At 33.5% G+C, this 22,428-nt stretch overlaps 1 protein-coding gene across 1 annotated transcript in view; it reads left to right on the top strand.

Moving 5' to 3' along the window:
* Positions 1–22,428, top strand: part of LOC138307426 (inositol 1,4,5-trisphosphate-gated calcium channel ITPR3-like) — a 200,257-nt gene that overhangs the window by 103,959 nt on the left and 73,870 nt on the right. The window contains 11 exon segments of the mRNA XM_069248167.1: positions 32–161; positions 1,363–1,456; positions 2,073–2,127; positions 3,898–4,010; positions 12,002–12,089; positions 12,508–12,615; positions 12,949–13,085; positions 13,507–13,630; positions 17,390–17,551; positions 18,173–18,411; positions 21,195–21,276. Coding sequence (XP_069104268.1) covers positions 32–161; positions 1,363–1,456; positions 2,073–2,127; positions 3,898–4,010; positions 12,002–12,089; positions 12,508–12,615; positions 12,949–13,085; positions 13,507–13,630; positions 17,390–17,551; positions 18,173–18,411; positions 21,195–21,276 — 1,332 coding nt within the window.

Here is a 22,428-nt window from a genome sequence, read left to right as displayed (position 1 = left end):
TTGTAAAAAACATAATTTTGCTAAATTGCAGGTGCTGCGATTGGTTCATTACCTAGTGTCCTTTGGGTTTTACTATAAGTCTGAAGACATAAAGAAACTGATGGGCCCTCTAATGAGTCTTATTGATGGACGAAATGACAAGCCCTACCCAAATATCATTGGTAAGCCCTACCCAAATATCATTGGTAAGCACTACCCAAATATCATCGGTAAGCCCTACCCAAATATCATTGGTAAGTCCTACCCAAATATCATCGGTCAGCCCTACCCAAATATCATTGGCAAGTCCTACCCAAATATCATTGGTAAGCCCTACCCAAATATCATTGGTAAGTCCTACCCAAATATCATTGGTAAGTCTTACCCAAATATCGTTGATAAGCCCTATCGAAATATCATTGGTAAGCCCTACCGAAATATCATTGGTAAGCCCTACTCAAATATCATTGGTAAGTCCTACCCAAATATCATTGGTAAGCCCTACCCAAATATCATTGGTAAGCCCTACCCAAATATCATTGGTAAGCACTACCCAAATATCATAGGTAAGTTCTACCCAAATATCATTGGTAAGTCCTACCCAAATATCATAGGTAAGCCCTACCCAAATATCATAGGGAAGTTCTACCCAAATTTCATTGGTAAGTCCTAACCAAATATCATAGGTAAGTTCTACCCAAATATCATAGGTAAGTTCTACCCAAATATCATTGGTAAGTTCTACCCAAATATCATAGGTAAGTTCTACCCAAATATCATTGGTAAGTCCTACCCAAATATCATAGGTAAGCCCTACCCAAATATCATTGGTAAGTTCTACCCAAATTTCATTGGTAAGTCCTAACCAAATATCATAGGTAAGCCCTACCCAAATATCATTGGTAAGTCCTAACCAAATATCAATGGTAAGATTCAATGACAAGCCCTACCCAAGTATCAACGGTAAGATTCAATGACAAGCCCTACCCAGATGTTATTGATAAAATTCAATGATAAGCCCTACTCAGATATGGAGCCTTCATTAAGATCTGTAATGCTTTCCTAAAGAGAATCTTAAATTAAGGAATGCATTTCAGTGAAGGAATGTTTGTGAAACTTGCCCCAGATTCCAAGTGCAGATCATAGATCAAAGGCCTAATTATTCCAAAAGTTTTACATGTTAGATTACTAGGAATATAGATAAAATTGATAGGCTCTTTGAATAATTTTTTGCCATCAAGAGTTTAAAAGATGAAGTTTTTACAGGTCAAATAGAGTAAACATAGTAAGTTCAAAGGTTAAATGTCAAATGTTTACAAAGATTACAGTCATCACATGACTACTTTATTATAATATTTGTTGATCTGGTTTCCATGACTACAGGTAAAGAGGGAGAGGAAGTGATGAAACACTTCAACCAAATCGGCCGATACGAGAGAAGTCCTGAAACGCAGGCTGTGGTAGACGCCAAGTGTCAGTAAGTACAGTGGTCAAAGGTTATAAGTCAAAAATAAGTGGGTTATAGGTCATATGTCGGGGTGTGCAGGTCAAAGTTAGGAAAGCAGTGACTGAAAGCTATAGAAATCAAAGGTTATAAGTCAAAGTTTATTGGGTTATAGGTCAAATGTCAGGATATAGAGGTCAGATATTAGTTATAGCTATGACTGAAAGCTATAAAAATAATTATAGAAATCAATGGTTATACCCAGATAGTCAAAGTTTAGTGGGTTATAGGTCAAATGTCAAGGTGTGGAGGTCAAATCAGTTGGAGGTCAAATCAGTTGGGATAGTGGAGACCGATACCCATAGAAATAGTAGGGTGATGTAGGCAATAAATGGGTTGATAAGCATGTACAGGAGTCGATGATGATGGAACTTTTATTGAATCCATTACTCATGTATGGTACGCCTTATCAGGAATATCATTTCTAAATTTTAGAGTTTGAGATGCTTTGAAATAGAAGACATTTAGTGAATCCTATAGCCTGTCCTGAATTCTAGTGAAGGCAGGAGAGATGTCTTGTAACATATAAAATACAATGGAGTGATGATTTCATAATTACTTAAAATAATTCTTCTATTCTATTTTACAGGGCTCTGGGAGTATTGAACCTCTTCTTCAACTTCATTTTCAATTTGAGATTGGAGGTAAGGCTATGATAAAGTTTATATTTAGAAACTTTGGATTTCATTATATAATCAAATGCACCAGTTGGTCTACACAATAAGAGGGATTATTTAGATCTATGCAGAGACATCAGTAACCTTCCTATTCAGTCTATTGATTACATCTTTGGTAAACCTCAAAATGATGTCTCCCTTATGAATTCAAGGAAGGGGCCGCGGTGGCCGAGTGGTTAAGATGTCCCGATATATTACCACAAGTCCTCCGCCTCTGGAAGGCAAATGTGAATCCCATGTGGGGCAGTTGCCAGGTACTGACCGCTGGTCGTTGGCTTTTCTCCGGGTACTCTGGCCTTCCTCCACCAATAAACATGTCATGTCCTTACATGACCCTGGCTCTTTATAGGACGTTAAACTAATAAAACCCAAACCAGCCCTGAATTCAAAGAGATATTATGTATTAAGTACTGTGTCCTTTAGTACAACCATAAATTCCAAACCATTAAACTCATTTACCCCCGAAGACACATTTAGACTCTTCCAAATCAATGACTTGACCAGTCCATTATGAAATTTCAGGGGTAAATGAGTTCAGACCAAATTTAATGTGTGCTTATATGTTACCTTGATCTGATAAAGTGCACCTTTTTTAGATATTTATAACCTAAAGGTCAGAGGTCAGAATAAGGGCAATTTATTTGACACTAGTGCATCAGGCATGTATTACAAGGTCGTGTTGAACTTCACTTGATGGTCATCAGAGATCAAAATATATAGAAAGCACCCCTAGGTGCACATCAGATATGATGATAGTTGATAAAATAAAGTCTATACCATGCACAATGATTATTCAATAGCTGTATTTAAACTAGCTAGTGATGAAATCTGGCCTTGAAATGATAATTAGTAATTAATAAGGCTTATCACTTGTACAGGTTTCAGGTATTCACTGAAGTGAAACAATGGTATACTTGGGGATTTCTACAATTTAGTGACATTGGAAACAACAAACAGCATGACTATAATAATGACAATCGAAAATAATTTCAGTTTGGATAAACAATGTATGAAAATGTTGTCAAATTGTAACTAATAAACCAAATATGGAAAATTGAAAAATAATTTCAAATTCAGTTTTGATAAAAATATGATCAAATTGAAATAGAACTGCATGACTTTCCAAAAGGAAAAAAAATGGGAAATAATTTCAAATTCAGTTTTGATAAACCATGTAATACTATGAAAATGTCATGAAATGGTTGTATTCAATTTTCAAGGAATTGGATAGTGTGGAATTTTGTGACGATTGCAGAATTAATAGCGTAAATTTGTTGAAGTGAGCAATTTTGATGAGTGATGTTACAATAGTGTTTTAGTTAGACAGGGGGTGTTAATTTTGATTATTGATGTGGAATGTTTTTAACTAAAATCATGAAAGTGAAATAAGTTTTAACAGCTAACACTGAGATCTAGATTTTGCTGTTATAAACTAACATTGAAAACAACTGATAGATAAACAACTTTTCTTGTTATGAAACCTTTTATTCAGAAGACAGTTAAAACTTAATTGTTTAACCATTTATCTATTTTATAATAATTATAACATATGATGTTTCAATTAAAATCACTATATTAAACCTAAATTCTTTTGTAAAAGCAGATATCTTATTAATATGCAATTAAAAAATATACTCCTTTGTTGTAATATGAAATGGAATAGAGTATTATGTCATCATAATTCTATTGATACAATATTGACCTTTTTAAAATATTGGTGTGTTTTTTTCTCTTCAGAAATTTATGAATCTTTTCAAAGATACGCACACACAGGCTAACCAGACTTCTGTTCCTGCTCCTGAACTTGGCGCTCTTTTATACGAGACATTTGACTTGAGCAAGAACCTCGGGTAAGAATCAAAGTCTAACCGTTCATATCTCTCCAGTAATTATACAAAAGTTCCACCTTCATAATCTTATCGTTTTTTTACCACATTCTAATATGTTAAGGTGAAGATCATACACTATTGATTAGCACAAGTTTTAAAGTTCAGTGGAGTTATCTCCCCTTTCCCATTTACATTTTTAAAACAAGTTTTTTAGGAGTTATTTCCTATTTACTACAGTTTTAAAGAAAAAAATATATAGATATAGATAGTTAATTACTGTAAAACGTTTTATGAAAAGAAAAGTATACTTTACCTTTTATTTTGAAAAAATAATGGTTATTATACAGTAAACTTTTTTGGCAAATTCAAATTTTAATGTAAGATTGATTTTTATTAGCTTTATGTAGTGATGAATTTGTGCATATTACTGTGTATAAAATAAATATCAATAAGGACTTTTATCATTAAAATATGCCATAAGATTTAATATAACATCTGTAGATAGTTATAGGTATAAAGCAGAAATTATAGGTACCTACAGGTAGACAATATAACCTGTCCATCACAGAGTTAACCTGTTTAATAGTTACTCTACTAACTCGGATTCCACGAACCCTGCATATGCACGTGTCGGTGAATTTTGCCTGTTTTACATTATCATTATTCAGGGAAATAAATCTACTTTTTACTATAAAATTACCTCTTAAATTATTGGCATTAAGTATTTCAGTTAGTTTAAAAAAATATAAAAACATAACTGGATGAACTTCCTATTACTATTTTTTTTAAAAGAGAGAGGGTTGGGACAAGGCTGATATTTTTATGATTGAGAATATTATTGCCAGCAATATAATGTAGGTTTTTTCCCCAGCAAGTCGAGAAGAGTTAACAAATCATAACTGTAAAGGAAGTTCTGATTTTCTGACATTTTGAATACAAGTTTGAGAAATTTCATCAATTCCTAACTCTGACCCTAATAGATACATTGGGTGCATTGGAGTATGCATGTAGTCAATAAAATTATTCTTTACCTGTTGCTATAGTAATACCGTTGATAAATCAACCCAAATCTAGTAAAAGTAGATTTATTTCTTTCTTTTTTGTTATTTTTTGAGAAGTAAAAAAAAATTTGATATATGTATAATAATTTTATAGTACAATAGGCAAAGGTAGAAATTTGTAAGTATGAGTTGTCTCCCCTTAAAACTGACCAATGTTTTGTTCATTAATATGCACCATGGTCTAAAATTCTAACTTTTTTTAGAAACAAGGTGTTACTATCATATAAACAGATAGATAATGTATATACTCATCAGCTGTCAATGACATAACTTATATTTAATTTTCATTAATTTTTTTAAACCATACTAAAGGCATGTTTAGTGTGAAGTTGAATATTTTTGATTAGATACTGACAGTAAATAAAACCATTTCACAATGAATTGATTTTTCAATCTCATGCTTAAATCATTCATCCCTAAAATTTTAAAATGAACTGTTCCAGTTTTAGTTTTGTGAGATTTCAAATCAATCTTCAGGGGTGAATGCAGAGTTAACTACTTTTTAATAGCAATTTAATTTTGTGATGTAGAAAGGCTAAGTTTTATGTAACTACTTATTATCCCCCGCTTTCTCCGTAACGGGGGGATATTAATTTGGGTTTGTCCACCTGTACATGTATGTCTGTCCGTCTGTCTGTAACACTTCGTGTCCGTGCAATAACTATAACAAATGTAAACCGATTTTCTTCAAACTTAGTAACAAGGTTTAATGCCTTACGGGCTTAGCCAAGTTTCGATCGCCACTTTTGGCAGATCTTAATTAGCAGAGTTATGGCCCTTTGATTTAATAAAAAAAGTCATTTTCTGCTACTTCCGTATAATAACTAGTAAAAATTAACCGATTTTCTTCAAACTTGGTAATAAAGTTAAATGTCTTAAGGGCTCGGCAAAGTTTGATTGCCACTTACGATGGACCTTATTTAGAAGAGTTATAGCCCTTTGATTTAATAAAAAAAAAGTCATTTTCTGCCATTTCCCTGCAATAACTAATTAATAAATATTAACCGATTTTCTTCAAACTTGGTAACAAGGTAAAATGCTTTAAGGGCTTGGCCAAGTTCGATTGCCACGGCATATTTCAACCAAGGTTAAACCTAACCTCAATCATGTTTACCTACAATATGTCCTGAAAGCGGGGGATGGAAATTCCAGGAATTTGTTTGTTTTTGACCCTTTGCGGCAATTTTGTTTTTGTGATTTACAGTATTCATTGAAATGTCAAGGATACTTATTCATAATAACGTAATTTTCTCACAGAAGCATTCCTTGAAATGTATTGGTGCTTGATTCAGCTTACAAAAACTAAATGATTTTCATTTCAGCACAAAACACGAAACAGCCAATGATAGGTATACTATTCTGTAGATTAAATATACGTATGTTTAGATTTGACTCAAAAATGAAAGCTTGGGAAAATGATATACTTCTGCAAACACTAATGAAGGCATCCCAGTTGTAACGGTTTTCATTGGCTCTGCTAGCTTACAATCGTCTGCTTGTCCTGTAGATGTTTTTGGAGTGGGGACTGATGGGACAAATTGTAGATATTGATGTAGAAATATTTTGTGTTAGATTTTCAATGATTTATTCTCCTCTGAATTAAGAAGCATTATAATTTGAATGGTTAGGGCCCCTTGGATGCCCTATAGTAATCAGATTGTCCGTCTGTTTTTTACCCCCTCCAAGGAAGTTAAGAGAGAAGGGAGGGGGAATAATCTGGTTGTCCGTCTGCAGCTGTATGTCTGTAAACACAACTTCGTCTGGCAAACTCCTCCTAAACTACTGGACAGATTTTGATAAAATTGACATGAAGGGGAGTAAACTATATGGGGTTTTACAATGTCCCTTATTAATGGAGTTATTACTTAGTTTGTGCAATGGAGGGTATTAGTCAGCCACTCTGGCGACAGTTTTAGTTTCATTTTAAATATTTTCATAGAATTTTGTTTAGGATCTGAATAAAGAGCTCAAAATAGCTTGGTGAACATGTTCTTATTTAAAACTTACAACCTTCATGCCCCAATTCTTCCAAACTACTCCTGCAGGCATCCACATCATCCAACCATCATAGCTTTATAGATTGTTGTGTAGCATTCATCACTCTTTGGTTAAAACATCTATATCCAATGAAATTGTTAATTATGCTGCCAATTTAAAAGTTGTCTCCCTTGGAATCTTACTATATGTTGTTAAAATGCTTATTTAACTTACTCTATAGTGTGTGCAAGGGCAAGTCTATCAAGTTGCTTCCCTTACTAATGATTTATCTCCCTTTACTACCAATTACCTCCCATACATTGTATGTAATTTTGAACTAAATGTAAAATACAGATCACATGGAGTTGGTGACAATGGGAGATCGTAAGTGTGGAGAGACTTCTGTGTTTTTTATCAATTCAATTGTTGTTTATATCACAGATATACTATGTCACAGATTCATAAACTATAGTTCTTCTTCTACAACATTTAATTATAACACATCTCTTAATGGTAACACAAGGACTAAGAAGCCAGCAGTTTTTTCTATGGATTCTGAAAGGAACTCTTAAAGCTTCTATTTCTGTTGCATCTGAATGGAATCTGTTGACAGTTTTTAAATGTCTTAGAGATCTTTTATTTTTCCATGAAATATTAACTCTTTGTTATGTCAATGTACATGCATATCTTTTTTTATCAATTAACTCTAATATCAGTGTTCATAATTCTATTCCATATGTATATCTTTGGAAAATTAATCATAATTATATCTCTCTTGATTTGCCTTTTCAATTTTTACTCAATGTATATAATTCTATTTCTGATATATATACCTTTGAAAATTAATATCAATTAACTCTCTTAATAATTTTTTGCCTTTCTTATTTTAATGTAAATTTTCATTCTTACATTCTGATAAAAATCTTTGAAAATTACTCATACCTGTCTTGGTTTGCTTATCGCTGCTCACAAATTATCGATTGGTTAACCTATATCTTTAGATCCAACCATGTTGTTCGTAACATTGATATTAATTAAAATGGTGTTACCTCCCTTTATTTGTCGTCATAAAAATGTAATAATTGACCAAACCATTTAACAATGGTCATTGTTCAGCATCCTTTATTTTAAATCTATTTTTCATCAGTCAATGTACTAATTTTATTATGGGCTGATCATTTCTACTGTTTTCACCGCCGAACTAAAGTTTTGATTGCCGTTGGCGACCGCCTGTGTGAAGCATGGACTGTCATAATCTGTAGCAGTTCTAATAACTTACTAGTAACTCCCAATCTGCAAAAAACAGAGACTCAGAGGCAATGGTTTCCAAGCAATCTACAGACAAGACCATTAAAATCCTTACCAATCCCCCGCCCCATCGTGGTGATTTAACACGACGCAGTCACCAGAATGATCGCTGTGCTCCCCCGCGATGAACCAATTAAGAAAAAAAATGATACGGTGACAACCCTATTTGACATTTTAAGGATTTTAAGTTTGAGAGGCCTATTGTTCAGAGAACATGAAATACTGTATGGCCAGTTATTTTCGCGGACCAAAGTTTTCGTTATTTGATCTAAAAACTAGAAAATCCAAAATCAGGGGTTTTAAATTTTGTGATATGGATTTAAGAGTTAATATCAATCAACCATTTCTAAATTTTAATGTTCATAGCACATGTCCCTCGAAATAGCGAAAACATCTTTCCCGCAAAAATATATTCGGCTGTACGGTAAGCGCCAACTTCTAATCAGGTTTATATATGAACATGTTCTCTGTATTTGAATCAGTCCTCTATGGTTCAGGTAAGGACTTTAACACATTAACGTTACCACAAATTTTGTCCCACCATAATTTACTTAGTAGCGAACCCCCACATTTTGCCTGTGTCCGCCATGTGGTTTTGATTTCAGATTCGTGAACTGCATGAGTATAACCATCCTTGATATTCCAAGGGTTACTATCACTGTCATCATATCCAACCCTTGAACTACCATATTTTTATTTCTGGGGTATAAGTTGCAACTTTTTTCCCTGAAAATCGGAAGTGCGACCTATACACCAGTGTGACTTATACGTGTCATACGTGTAGTGAAACTGTATAGGCATTTCAGGAGAAAAAAACTGACCAACTACAGGCTTGTATAGAGATTTCCTTTGAAGATTACAAAGAGCAATGCCCAGCTTCAAAGCCATACAGTGTACTTTTATTTGAGTCTTCACAGAGCCAGTTTTGCTATGACCATCCGTGCGTTCCATTTGCGGATTTGTACCAGTTGTACTAACTTGATACAGCACAGCCAAATGGAATCGTTTGGATTTTTCCATGATGGCGGCACCCATATGAAAGATACTTCTTCAAATATAAAAGCCAAGAATTTCGTTGTTATCAATCAAATTGATATAAAGTAATACCTAAATACTTTCGGCATACATTGAAATAGATAATTCATGTAGTTTTATGGAATATATAAATATCCCCTGTCTTGTTTTCAACAAAGAAAACATTTCAATCACAAATGCAAAATCTCGAGTCCGCCATCTTGGATCCAAGTAGTACACTTTTGAAAACAAACCACTTGTACCGGTGCAGATCTGCTGGTACGGCATGTTCCATTTGAGATACAGCAGATTTGTATCGACACAACTGGTACGAATCTGCAAATGGAACGCACGGATAGTCCAGGGGTGGACATATAACGGCAGTAATTATCACAGTAACCACTAGGAATATTGAGGATGGCGTATAGTTGCATTACCCAGTTTCACCAATGTCGGTTGTAGACACCTTGTACATATTGTATGGTGATTAATTACTTGTGCTTTATGGTCTTTTTAAATACACGAATTCCTAGTTTGGATATTATGAAACATTTTAGTCATCTTTAAAATCATGATATACGTATTGGGACTGATTCACGTACCACGTAATACCCGATAACGTTTGTGCGGGACTAATATCTCCAGTGGTAATGTAACATTACTCTATGTAATTTCCCCGCTAAAATTATGTTCGCACTGGATATCATCTTTTGACGTCATTCTATCACCAATAGAAACAATAGTTCATCCCAAACGAATTAGTCCTGTTAGCAATAAAGATTGTATTTTGTTTGAATCCTTGTGGAATGAGATAAGATTTTGTGTCAATGATAACTCTTGAGCCTCTTGGGGCTGGAGAGCATGGGCTCAGTAGGGGGAAATGAAACCCTTACACTCCTAAATTAATTAATGGATTTCAAACTCTAATCAGAAATATCTTACGGGTGGAGCAGAAATTTTGTTTCAATGTAACTCTGACCCCTTTGGGGAAGGAGGGGTGGGGTCCATTAAAGAAAATAGATAAAATTAATCTAAATCATTATCCGTGAATGAAGTTAACCATATTGTAATATTCAGGCCCATTGTATTGATTTTAGTTTCTGCTTCTGAATCTGTTTGTCTGTTGTCTTGTATCAGCATTTGTTTGCTGTTTGGGAGACCCGGGTTGGAACTTTTAAATCCTAATACTTCTTGGTTTTGGTATAGCCTTTGGTACACTCTAGCTGTAACATATGATTGTGATGTCGTTTTTTCTTTTTCTTTTTTCATTTTTTTTTTAAATTATTTTCTTTTTTCATTTTTTTTTTAAATTATTTTACTAGCTACCGGTAATTATTTTTAGCAGTTTCTTTGTTATATGAAATGCATTTTTATTTTTTATTTTACTCTAAGTCATCAATAATTTTGTACTAAAATTTTCAAGTGATAGCATGTGGATGTGCTCACTTTGTGTTATCTATATAATAGTGTGATGACTTGTATTACAGGTAGGACTCTAGCTATTTGTAAAACAGTAGTTTGATTAATTCGCTATTTTCATAAAATTGTTTCTCTCCAGTATCTTTTTTTTTTGCTTGCCTGCCTGAAGGAGTCAAATAAGCTTAAATCTTTAGACAACTTCTTGTCAATCACTATAAGACCTGATGCTGGTCTACCAAGATTCTTCAAATGAATGACCTTGAACTTCATTTAATTCTACATAACCCTATTAAGTTCTTGCAGGTCAAATACAAAATCTTCAAACAACTTCTCAGTAAACCTTTAAAGACCTATAGTATTCAGAAACTGTGCCTGTTGCATGCGGAAAGAAGCTCTTAACATTTGTCCTCTAGATTGAACTTTATCTACAAATAGAAATTGACAATTTAATCTGAAAAGAAAAGTTTTTTTTGTGTATTTTTTTCCTTTCTGTTACTTTGTACTTTTTTAATATTCTATATATGTTGTATTGTGTTAACAGTCAGATGAATGTTAGGGCCAATTAGGCCTCTTGTTCAATTATAGATTCTAAGAAAACCTAAACTGCAAATCAGGAAAATTCTGCAATATGTTTTGAATGGAAATCCTACCGCTTGAGTCATTTACGATAAGCCAGACTGGTTTCTGAATTGTTTTTGTTGACCCCAAATAATGGGCAGCAGTGTACTACATGTTAGAAATTTCAATTGAATTGCATGTATAAGATTATCCAGAATTACTGTTGTAGGTACAAGGTATTTTCATGTAGGCACTGAGCTAATTGAACTATTCCGTGTTTACAGAGTTATCTCCCTTGTAGGGTAGGTAATGATTGTGAAGTCATTATTTTATGACCAAAATTTATGCTGTTTGTAGTGAAAATATTACATGTCATTCATAGAATAATGAGGTAACAATTAATACCTACCCATTAGGGCAGATAACTCTGTATAATGAAAATACTGAAAAACATTGAAACGTAGTATATATACACAGAATGGTCCTTTTTAATTAGAGAATACAAGAAAATTCACCAATTTCAGAGAAAAATATGCCAGCAATTAAGAATATGAAAAGTAATAATTTAAGGATTCTCCTTGATATCACTAGGCTGTCCATTTATTAATCAACAGCATGGACATAGCTGATGAAAGAAAACTTGTGTGCTTATTATTTTGATTTTGATTTTATCAGGGTATCCAAGCACGCCATGAGGAAGCTGAATGAGATATTTGACGAGACCGCTTTCCTCAAAGGATACGACCTTGTCAATGTACTCAAGGTGAGTGGTTTTATTTTCGTTAGTCGTAGATGACAGCTGTGATGGTATGTTTGATTAAGATACGCTCAGATCGTACAGTACTAAGTTTACGCTATTCGAAAACAGAATTCTTCATTTTTAGGGCCCGACATCAAAATTTCACACATGATGTTAAACCACTTAGCCCGTCTGTCCATTTTGTTCTTTTGTTTACGATGCTCTGGTTTTCTTCCAGATCTATGCTGATATATATTCAGGGACGAAATTTTTTAGTCGATCAGCCTTTTTGACTTTCAGAAAATAGCTACCTGGCACATGTAATTCCATAATGTTTTTAGAAAAAAAAGTACATTTCAGCCTTTTTGAAGATTTTCCATTTTTCATCTCTGTATATTTTAGGCCAGGAAGTGTAGATGCTTTATTGTATTCTGTGTTACAGGATTTGTCCCATTACCAGTACGATGAGATGGTCAGGATGTCCATGCATCTCCTCAACCGATTCTACTCGGCCCACAACAACCTGTTCAACCGCGCCGTACAGGCACAGGTTAGGATTAAACGCCAATGTCCTGGAGTTCCTGTTTATATTTTCCTTTATGTTGTATTTGTTTATGACCCTGCCATAAAATAGGACGTGATTATATTTGTCTTAAGAATGCATATGCGATAATATCTTTTAACACCTTTTCCGCAATTATTTCGATGTAAGGCTATGCTGTGTGAGAAATACCGACAATTTTCACATGTGAATCACGACCTTTTGTTTAAAACATCATCTGAGTTTAGTATCTTAGCACCTGATATAAGCCACACCACACTCCTAATTTTCAGTAGCGATTTCTACTACGGTGTAGATAATTTTGTGTATGGTTTTCTGTAGGTGTGTATAACAGACAGCTCTATCAAAGTCTACAAAGAACTGGAGAACCTTTTACCGAAGATGCGGCGTTACTCTACAGCCAAACTCAGCGATAATCAGACGCTGGAGCTGTGTGGAATCCTAGACCGACTCAACAAGTGTGTAAAAAAAAAAAAAAAAAAAACCTAGGTCACAGTATCCTTGTTCAGTCTATAAAACTAGGTCGTAATGTCCTCATGCAGTTGATAAAACTAGGTTGCAATGTCCTCTTTCAACTGTGTGGCATCTACTAGTAGATCAATTCAACAAGTTATGTAAAAAAAAACCTAGGTCACAGTATCCTAGTTCAGTCAATAAAACTAGGTCGTAATGTCCTAGTTCAGTCGATACATTATAATGTATTTATTCACTAAAATATGGGAACTTATTTCAGTATTTTAGGTTTGTTTATGTAACTTTTTTGTGATGAATAAAGAAAATAATGCTTTCAGTTTAGTTAATTTTGTTTTTCAATAAAGCAGAGCTTTAATTTGCTTGCCAGAACATATTTTTGATACTAATTATAATATTTGATTTCAGAATGTGCCACCTTGAGAACGAGCCAGAGGAGCCCCACGGAATGAACCAGTCTATCCTCTATAACCACGGCGTTCTAGAGGATGCCTTCACCATCCTTACTCAGGAGATCGACGTCAAACTCCTGGTAGGTTCAAACATAAACTCATCCAGATTTTATATATCATGGTGGCTACATTTGATAGTCGAAGTACTACAAACCAACTTTCTTTTGTGATTTTTTAAATTTTGCGATCTCCATTTCAAAACAAATAAGCGAATTTAAAAGTTGAATTGGGATTCCTATGAATATAAATGATGAAAATGTTACTTCGCGGAGATAAACTTTCACGTATTTATTTGGATACCGAAAATTAGCGAAGTTGGTTTACAGCATTTTAAATACAAAGAAGAAGATTTTTTTATGCATCAAATACAAGTATACTTACTATTAACATTGTAATGTTCAAAAATTTCTTTGTCCATGAATTTTTTTAGCTCGCCTATTCGAAGAATAGGGGGAGCTAATTTTGTCACCCTGGCGTCGGCGTCAGCGATGGCGTCCCATTTCACGTTAAAGTTTTTGTTTCGTCAATTGTTTAAGCTTAAGTCATCATAAATGTTTATGATTTTATTTTCCTAAAGTGTATGGATGCTGAATGTGATAATACAACCAATTTGGGGCCCTTTAGGGTTTTTTTTTTGAGTCTGTTAATTTGTCATATTTCCATGTTAAAGTTTTTGAGCAAGTTTCTATTTTGTCAATTGTTTAAGCATAAGTCATCATAAATGTTTATGATTTTATTTTCCTAATGTGTATGGATGCTGAACGTGATAATACAACCAATTTGGGGCCCTTTAGGGGGTTTTTGAGTCTGTTAATTTGTCATATTTCCATGTTTAAATAGTTAATACTTGAACATCAACTTCTTCTGAATAGGCGAGCTTTGCTGTTCTCAAACAGCTCTTGTTATACATGTGCAATCTAAGAATTTATTGTCAGTACTCATTGCTTCATTTCTTCATTGCATTCCATCAGATCCTCTATACATTATAAAGAATCATAATATCTAGGATGTATTTGAGTTTGATGATTGTCACATGAAAGTCAAGGTCACCATTCCTATGTATGGACTCTTGTGTCTTCCTTTCTTCATTGGTCTCCACTGTACAGCTTGTAACTACAAAGGTTTCGGGACTTAAGTTACAGGGATCAATCTAGCTCTGATTTATTACCGTTTATGGATAAATTTCCCCTCAAGGAATGAATTCCCCTCTTGCCTAAAATTCCCCTGAAGATTTAAAAATTCCCAAATTGAAGCTAAAAATGTCCGTTTTTGTAACACAATTTCCCCTGTGACTTAATTTTCTTTTATTTCTTTTGTTTGCAAATTTCTTCATATTTATCATACAGCTACTGCATATTTTATGATAAACTCAAATTTTTCATTATTGAGCCTAAAATCTTGCTTTACTAAATCTTAAAATAAAATTAGTTGTTTTACAGTATTTTTCGTCAAAATGAATATAATTTTCAAATTCCCCTATATTTCGCCAAACTTTTCCCCGATTTTGAAAAAGGGTAGTTTCCCCCCAAACCTAGATTGATCCCTGAGTTATACCCCCATAATAAAGTCATTGGGAGGTGGGGGTGTTATACTGGAATCAGGTTGTTTGTTTGTCCGTCTGTCTGTCTGTAGACACAATTTTGTCCGTCAAACTCCTCCTAAACTACTTGACAGATTTTGATAAAACTTGGTACACAGAACCTTGACATGAAGAGGAGTTTAATAAATTATATATGGTTCTGTAATGTCTCCTGTTAATGGAGTTATTACTAAATTTGTACAGTGGGTTGGGGTGGGGGGTGTTAGTTCCAGTTCACTCTAGCGACAGTTCTAGTTGGAGTTTTATTATTGAGAACTTAAGATTAATTTAGTGTGATAGTTTCTGGTGATCAGCAGGGGACGTGTATGTATTTAGCTCCAGCGTTACTCAAAACGCTTGTTAACTCAGTCACCCCTGAAGATACAGTTAGACTCTTCTAAATCAAAGATTAGACCAGTCCATTATGAAATTTCAAATACTTGTTAATTAGGGTAACTTTGTATATCTGGTGTGTAGCTGACTGGTAATGTGAAAATACGGGTAAGGTCATACACAGATTTTATTTTTCATCATTTTTTCTCAAACTACCACCGTATTGATATTGTGTCATGTTTTTGTCATTTATATAATACAAAATAAATGTACATCATCAACAGTTCCTGGATCACCAGATTTGCAGTATTAGTCATTAAATAGATCATGATTTTTTTTTTTATTTATTTTTTTTTTTTTTACATTTGACCAGCAACATACCATAAAGCCGGTTACTTTTGCACGATATTTTCATGATTTCGCGGGACATTGTTATGATCGTAAAAATTTGATCTGCAAAATATTAAAAAATGGTTGAACCATATATTCCATTAAATCCATATCAAGAAAATTTAAATCAAATCGTGAAAATTTTTGTCTCCAAAAATATCCGGCTATATGGTCATAAACTTGATAATAGGCTTACAGGTTAGCATCATTCAAACTGACATGCTTTAGTAGGCTTGAATGAGAGAGAATTTGTTTTACAGGTATATAAATGATAGAAAAGCATTTTGATTCTGTAATCTGTACGCAGTTACTGATTGTGTTGTAATACTGTATTCGCTGTAATTTGTGCCCAGGGCACTTTAAAAATTACATAAAAATGGTGCTTTGTTGGTAACAAAAATGTAAGTTTTGCATGGAAAACCCCTTAAAAAAAGCCAAGGAGCATTATAATTACGACGAATACGGTATAACAGAAAAAAATCTAGCTTTGCTACAAATCATAGTTTTGTGTATTCCATGCATCTAGTGGGAGGCGGTAAGGCATATATGACATATGTATATATAATAGAGGCATGGCATGATAATGCATCAGGCACAAGGTCCTTACAGAATTTTATATAACTGTACAAATTATTGGAGTTCATTATGGGTATCCTCATGATGGAGGAAAATTTTTAAGTCACTGCAAAGGAGCATGTATTTTGCATTCATTAAGCATTGTAGGGAAAAAATCATTAGTTGCATATTGCCATTAATTATTTTAATTTATGTTGTTTTCATATCAGTTTGAATTGAATTTTTGTTACGTATATTATCAATGCATTACAGTATTCACCCCTGAAAATTCAATGATGAACTCTTCTAACCTTGGAATTAGAAGTCATATTCACATGTGTTTCCAGGGGTGAATGAATAATTAGTATAAATTGAATGCATGGAAGGTGCCACGGATCAGTTTGACCAGGAATGGATATGAATCTTTTAAAAAGTATCTTACAGCAAATTGTTTCTGCTGTATGCATGATTAGAATGAGCACGATTAGAATTTTTTTCATTTTACATGATCATTTTACTTCACATTGTAAATCGATGTTCGTGAAGTGGTGAGGTGGTTCTAGTATTATTCATTTATCTTATGATTTATTCTTTATTAATACATGTAGTATCATTTATTTATAAAATGATTATTCATTTCATTATGAGATTTTATGATACACGTCTTTAAGATTTTTTTTTATTTTTGTGAGTCTTGTTTCAATAACAGGTACCATGGAAACATAATGTGGTAATGGAGGAGCATTTGGTTTTGCCTTGGTCTGAAATAACGGGTAACGAGGAAGGGGGAGATGAGTTAATTATTGGCTTTTAGTTCTAGTTAATATTGATTAAAATGCATGATAACATCTACATCATTTACCATTTTCAAATATTTAGTTAAAACATACATCTTCACACGATTGAAAATCATACATTTCACAAAGTTTTAGAATTCACAGCTTAGTTCAAACGAATGATTTCATTTCTTGTGGTTTTCAAGGAGCAATATTCTGGACAGAGGAAGATTTTCCAGAAAACCTTTACGCTACTAAAGCTGATGGCCCGCAGTAATAAACTGGTGCAAGGCCGATTGTTTGACCGCTTGGACATGCTACTGTCTAAGGAAGGTGCTGGACCAGAATTAGCCGAGGCTTTGACAGAGGTATGCTAATTAGGTCTTCAACTTTACAAACACAACCTTCACTTTTCGTACAAGTATTATGGGCTTAACACTATTATCACGACTTAAGTCTTTAGAAAAAAAAGACATTCAAATTCGTCATCTACTAGAAGATCAAATATACAAGCAGTAACTTACATTTGTATATATTGACTGTAATATAGGTTTCAAGGCATTAAAATGCATTTTATAAAATGAATTTAGAAGCAATTACAATTTTTACAAAAAAAATACAAAGAAGGGGAAAAAGTTTGAATGAAAGATGATCACCTCACACTAATTATATCATTTGAAGATATCAGCATTTCTACTAACTTTGATTAGTTATATAGTTGTTCAATTTTGCGGATGTATATTTTTTAAAGTTACTATTTGCAATTTATTTTTGATGGTTTATTTTCGTGAATCACCTTGAAGCCTTTGAAACCACTGATGTGATATTAATATCCATGAGTTTTGTACATCTTTGCGAGGTTTAAAATTTCCCATTTTAGGGGTTAATTCACGAATTTAGCGAAATTAAAACCCATAGGAAGATTAGTAACTATACAGTAATCTGAACTCTGAGTTTTGATAAAAATTGAGGTAATTTTCATTGAACAGGTGTTCACAGGTAATTCTAACACCTGTATGAAGATCAGCGGCAATCAGGTGATGAAAGTGATGGGCATTGTGGCCAAACACAAAGAAAATGTGCCACAATTTCTCGACCTGCTCAATGCCATAGTCAAGGTGGAGGAACTGGACTTGCCGCTAAAGCGTAACCAGGGCTTCGTCATGCAGTATTTCATGCAGTACAGATCAGACGTGGCGTTCGTCATCGACCAGGACGAAAACGCCAGGTCAGTATCATCATGTTTTAAGTTCTTATATATGTGATTTAGAATTTTTACCCTATGTCTTGTGATTCTGTTTAAATATTTGAATATTTTCATGCATTATTTAATAAAAAAAAAAAAAGAGTCGGTGTACATTTTGTTGTTATACAACCTCCGCCATTGAGTTTTGGAGGTTGGGGTATATATACTGGATTCTGTCTGTCTGTCAGAGTCTGTACAGACAGAGGCAGACAGCTAGCTACTACTCTTAAATTACTGAAGGGACTTCAAATGAAACCTGGTAGCTATAATTCTAAAACGTAGTAGGTTTGGCTAGTAATCTATATCAGGATCCAGTTATTCCTTGTCCCTCCTCAGAGTTATGTCCCTTTGATACCAACTACTCCTAAACTACTGAAAATTTTTTAGATGAAACTTGGCGGCAATAATATGTACTGAGTAGATTACCTCCCTTTGACAGAGTAGATTACCTCCCTTTGACTACTCCTAAATCACAGCTACATGAAAACATACAACTACTGAAGGAAAGTGCAAACCTATACAGTTTTGATAGTTTTGGTCTTTATTGATGCCCAGGCAATTAAAATTGAGACCTCAAATTAGGGAGGGAAACTTATAGGGACATGAGTACTTATTGGCTCGAATATATTGGTTGTAATAATTAGGCCGCTTGAGAATTATTATATTATGTAACTCTCCCCTCAGATCAGGATGGTACGTAACTTGTTATTGTTTTTGGTTTTTTTGATGATTTCTCTTTCAAAAGCAGACATATTGTATTTTAATGCTTATTTCTGCTAATCTAGCAAATTATATAAAAATGTATTCTTATATAATGGCATTTCATTTTGTTAACACTATAAGTTTAAGTAATAATATCTACAATAATCAATTCTGAATAAAAAACACATATCATAATAATGGTATTTCATTATGCTAACACTATAAATTTACTTAATCAATATATCCAATAGTAAGAGATATTTCTCAAATGATCTAGATTGTGTTTGATAAAGAAAATGTTCGTTATTGACTTTTTGTTTAATGCTTTATCTTAATCATTAACAATATAAAAGAAATGAAAGCTACTTGGGCTTATTTATTTACTAACCGAAGGTAAACAGTAAAACACGTTTATAACGAACACTCTTACAACAAATTCATGCTTATATAACATAGTGATTTTTATTTCGCCTCAAGGTTCCTATACGATGTCTGTAATATAGATGATACAACGAGAGGTTGTATGATATGGAATTTATTCCACAAGAGTGAGTTGTTTTTGTCAAAGTTCCAAAAGACATGAGCTTTTTCGAGTGTCTTTTGTAACTGTTAAAAAATAACTTACGAGTGTGGAATAAATTCCATATCCGATAACCACAAGTTGTGCCGCCTCTTTCTACCACAATTATATCCGATTTTAGCCGATAGAAATACGACGAGGATAAGGTAACATGTGTTTGCCAAGATATGCAAATAAGATGCAGTGATATTTAATACTCAAGAGTCATAATTTGATAAAGAATCCATTCATATAAAAGTCTTTGAATAGGGAACAACTTTATGATGGAAATATTTCTCATGTAACGTATTATTTAAAAAAAAAAATTGAGGTTCCTTAAAATATAACACTCTTTGTTGGACTATAAAAAAACATGCACATGGCAGAACCATGCCGTTTACTTCCCACCAATTAATCATCAAGCCATTGTAATTAAGTTCACGTCCGTTTCAGACTAATTTACTCTACCAAAATCACCAATATTCAGATCCTTTTCCATCAAAACGCATAACACAGATTATTATTCTTCACATAAAATCGTCACGTTTTTGACTCATGCAACGACATCGATGCATGCTGTACGCTTTCTAAAAGCAGTTTTGACATCAGGCGGCAATCACAACATACATTGTAGCTTGACGTCACTCGATTATTAATGACATTGAAAAATGACGATGTTGCACTAAGAAATAAGTAGATTGATCAAAGTTCACCTTGTCAACAAATCAGAATGCGTACAGAATTTATACCACATGTAGTATAAACAATTTGTTAATCAACAGCTGCATTGTTTATCTGATACTCTGAGAGTTGAATAACAGCGCCTATTGTGGTAGAAATGTTTATAACAGGGGTTCCTTATAACTGTGTTTTACTGTACTAACAAGCGTTGAAATGGTGATGGGTCTAGATTCGTTGCTACCTTTCTTTTAAATGTCAAGGTCACAGGGGTCAAATAGGTTAAAACCTTGTAAGCCATTTCTTGTTACTATTTGAGTGAACTAAGAAGCTTAGTTGGACCTGATAGTTGGCCCATACCATGATTGGATTAAAGGGCTTCCAAATTTGTTCAAATGAATTACCTTGACCTTCAATTAAAGTTACAGGGGTCAAATACATCTTCTATGAAAGAATTATTCTTAATATACAATGCCTTCAGTGCTAATTGAAGAAAAGGTATGCATTTTCAGCCTTTTTGATGCATTTGTAGTTATCCTAAAATAAAAAAAAAGTTTATCCAAAGATAGGTAAATCTTTATTTTTATAGCACGGGTTAAATTATGTTTCCTGCCTTCATCCTAACCAGACAGCATTTAACAGCGAAATTTAACTTCATAAAGATTAAACATGGAATTCAACTTTTATTCGTTCACAGTCTAACTTCATCTAAGGCCATTCATATTCATTTTCTAAAGTTATTGTTTTTCAGAAGCTTTTATTTTTTTGTTTTGGAAAGGTAATGACCTGTTATATCAAAACCATTGTAAATTGATCTGTTTTACAGGGAAAAAACACTGACAGAAAATAACCACAAGGATCTGCAGTATCTCATTGCTATGGTGGACATGTTGGCTACTTGTGCCGAGGTATGGACAGCAAAATAAAACGGGATACCCTCACAAGAATTAATCTCACGAGAAATATCCTACAGATCTGATGTAGTATCTGAATTATCTCCCCTTTTAGCGGAAAGGCTTATTCTCTGCATTTTCTCTTAAGTTTGTATTGCAAGTATTTTGAACTCGAAAGGCTGCTTTAAATTCTTAAAATTTATTTCCCGTTCTACATTTTCAATATGTGTATGAACAGGGTGTTTCAATTATATAGGCATTCATGTACAATGAAGCTATTGTGTTTCTTCAACAGTAAAATATATATGAAAGAAACATTATTAAGGTTTGATAAATGAAGACATAACGTTGAGAATATTTTGTCACAGCATGGACATCAATGATGATTAGTAAGAAATTTCCCAAAAGTATTATATAACCTATAATAAGTGTGGGTTTTTTTTGCAAATAAAGGAATTAAAATGATGTCTTCAGAAATATCCTTTACTTTTACTGCATTTGATTTCAGTCTAAACGTCACGTAAGTTGTTAGAAAGTCTTTGCATGATCTACAATTTGAGTCCACTCCAATCCTATCAAACGTTTTATCAACATTATGATGACCTTTTGAAGAGTGATGAATGCTTCAGTTTCTGTTGAATTTAACAGGAATTACACTCTTTAGAAAACAATTACCGTATTTGACTCAGTAAGTAGTGCCCAGGGCACTTAAAAAATGACATAAATAAAATTAAGGGGGTGCTTATTAGAATAGAATTTGGTTTAGTCCTTCATACAATCATTGTACAAAGGAAGCTATAAACCAATTTGAAAAAAGAAATCAAAGAAACATACTCAGTTTTCATATTTTTGTATACATTTGATTCGAGGTTAGTAATATTGGGGCCTCAAAAAGTATGAGAGAGTGAGGGCCACTTGTATGGATATGCTGGGCACTTATTGGATCAAATACGGTAATTATAAACTTTTGATAACTGGAAATTGGAGTTGACTATTGAACTGCTTGATTCTTACTTTTGCTAGGATGTTAATTGTTTTAAATTTTCAGTCACCAGTTTAGGCCACACCAAATTAATTTGTAGTTCGTCGGGAGCAGGGCATGTAAATTTTGGGGTTAAAAAAAAATGTGAAAAAATATGCGACCTCACATTAAAAAAAAAACCGGAT

Source organism: Argopecten irradians, chromosome 14 (assembly GCF_041381155.1).
Source record: "Argopecten irradians isolate NY chromosome 14, Ai_NY, whole genome shotgun sequence".
In the NCBI taxonomy this organism is placed as follows: Eukaryota; Metazoa; Mollusca; class Bivalvia; order Pectinida; family Pectinidae; genus Argopecten; species Argopecten irradians.
Note: the sequence above shows the minus strand (reverse complement) of the source record. Positions and strands in the feature narration are given on the sequence as shown.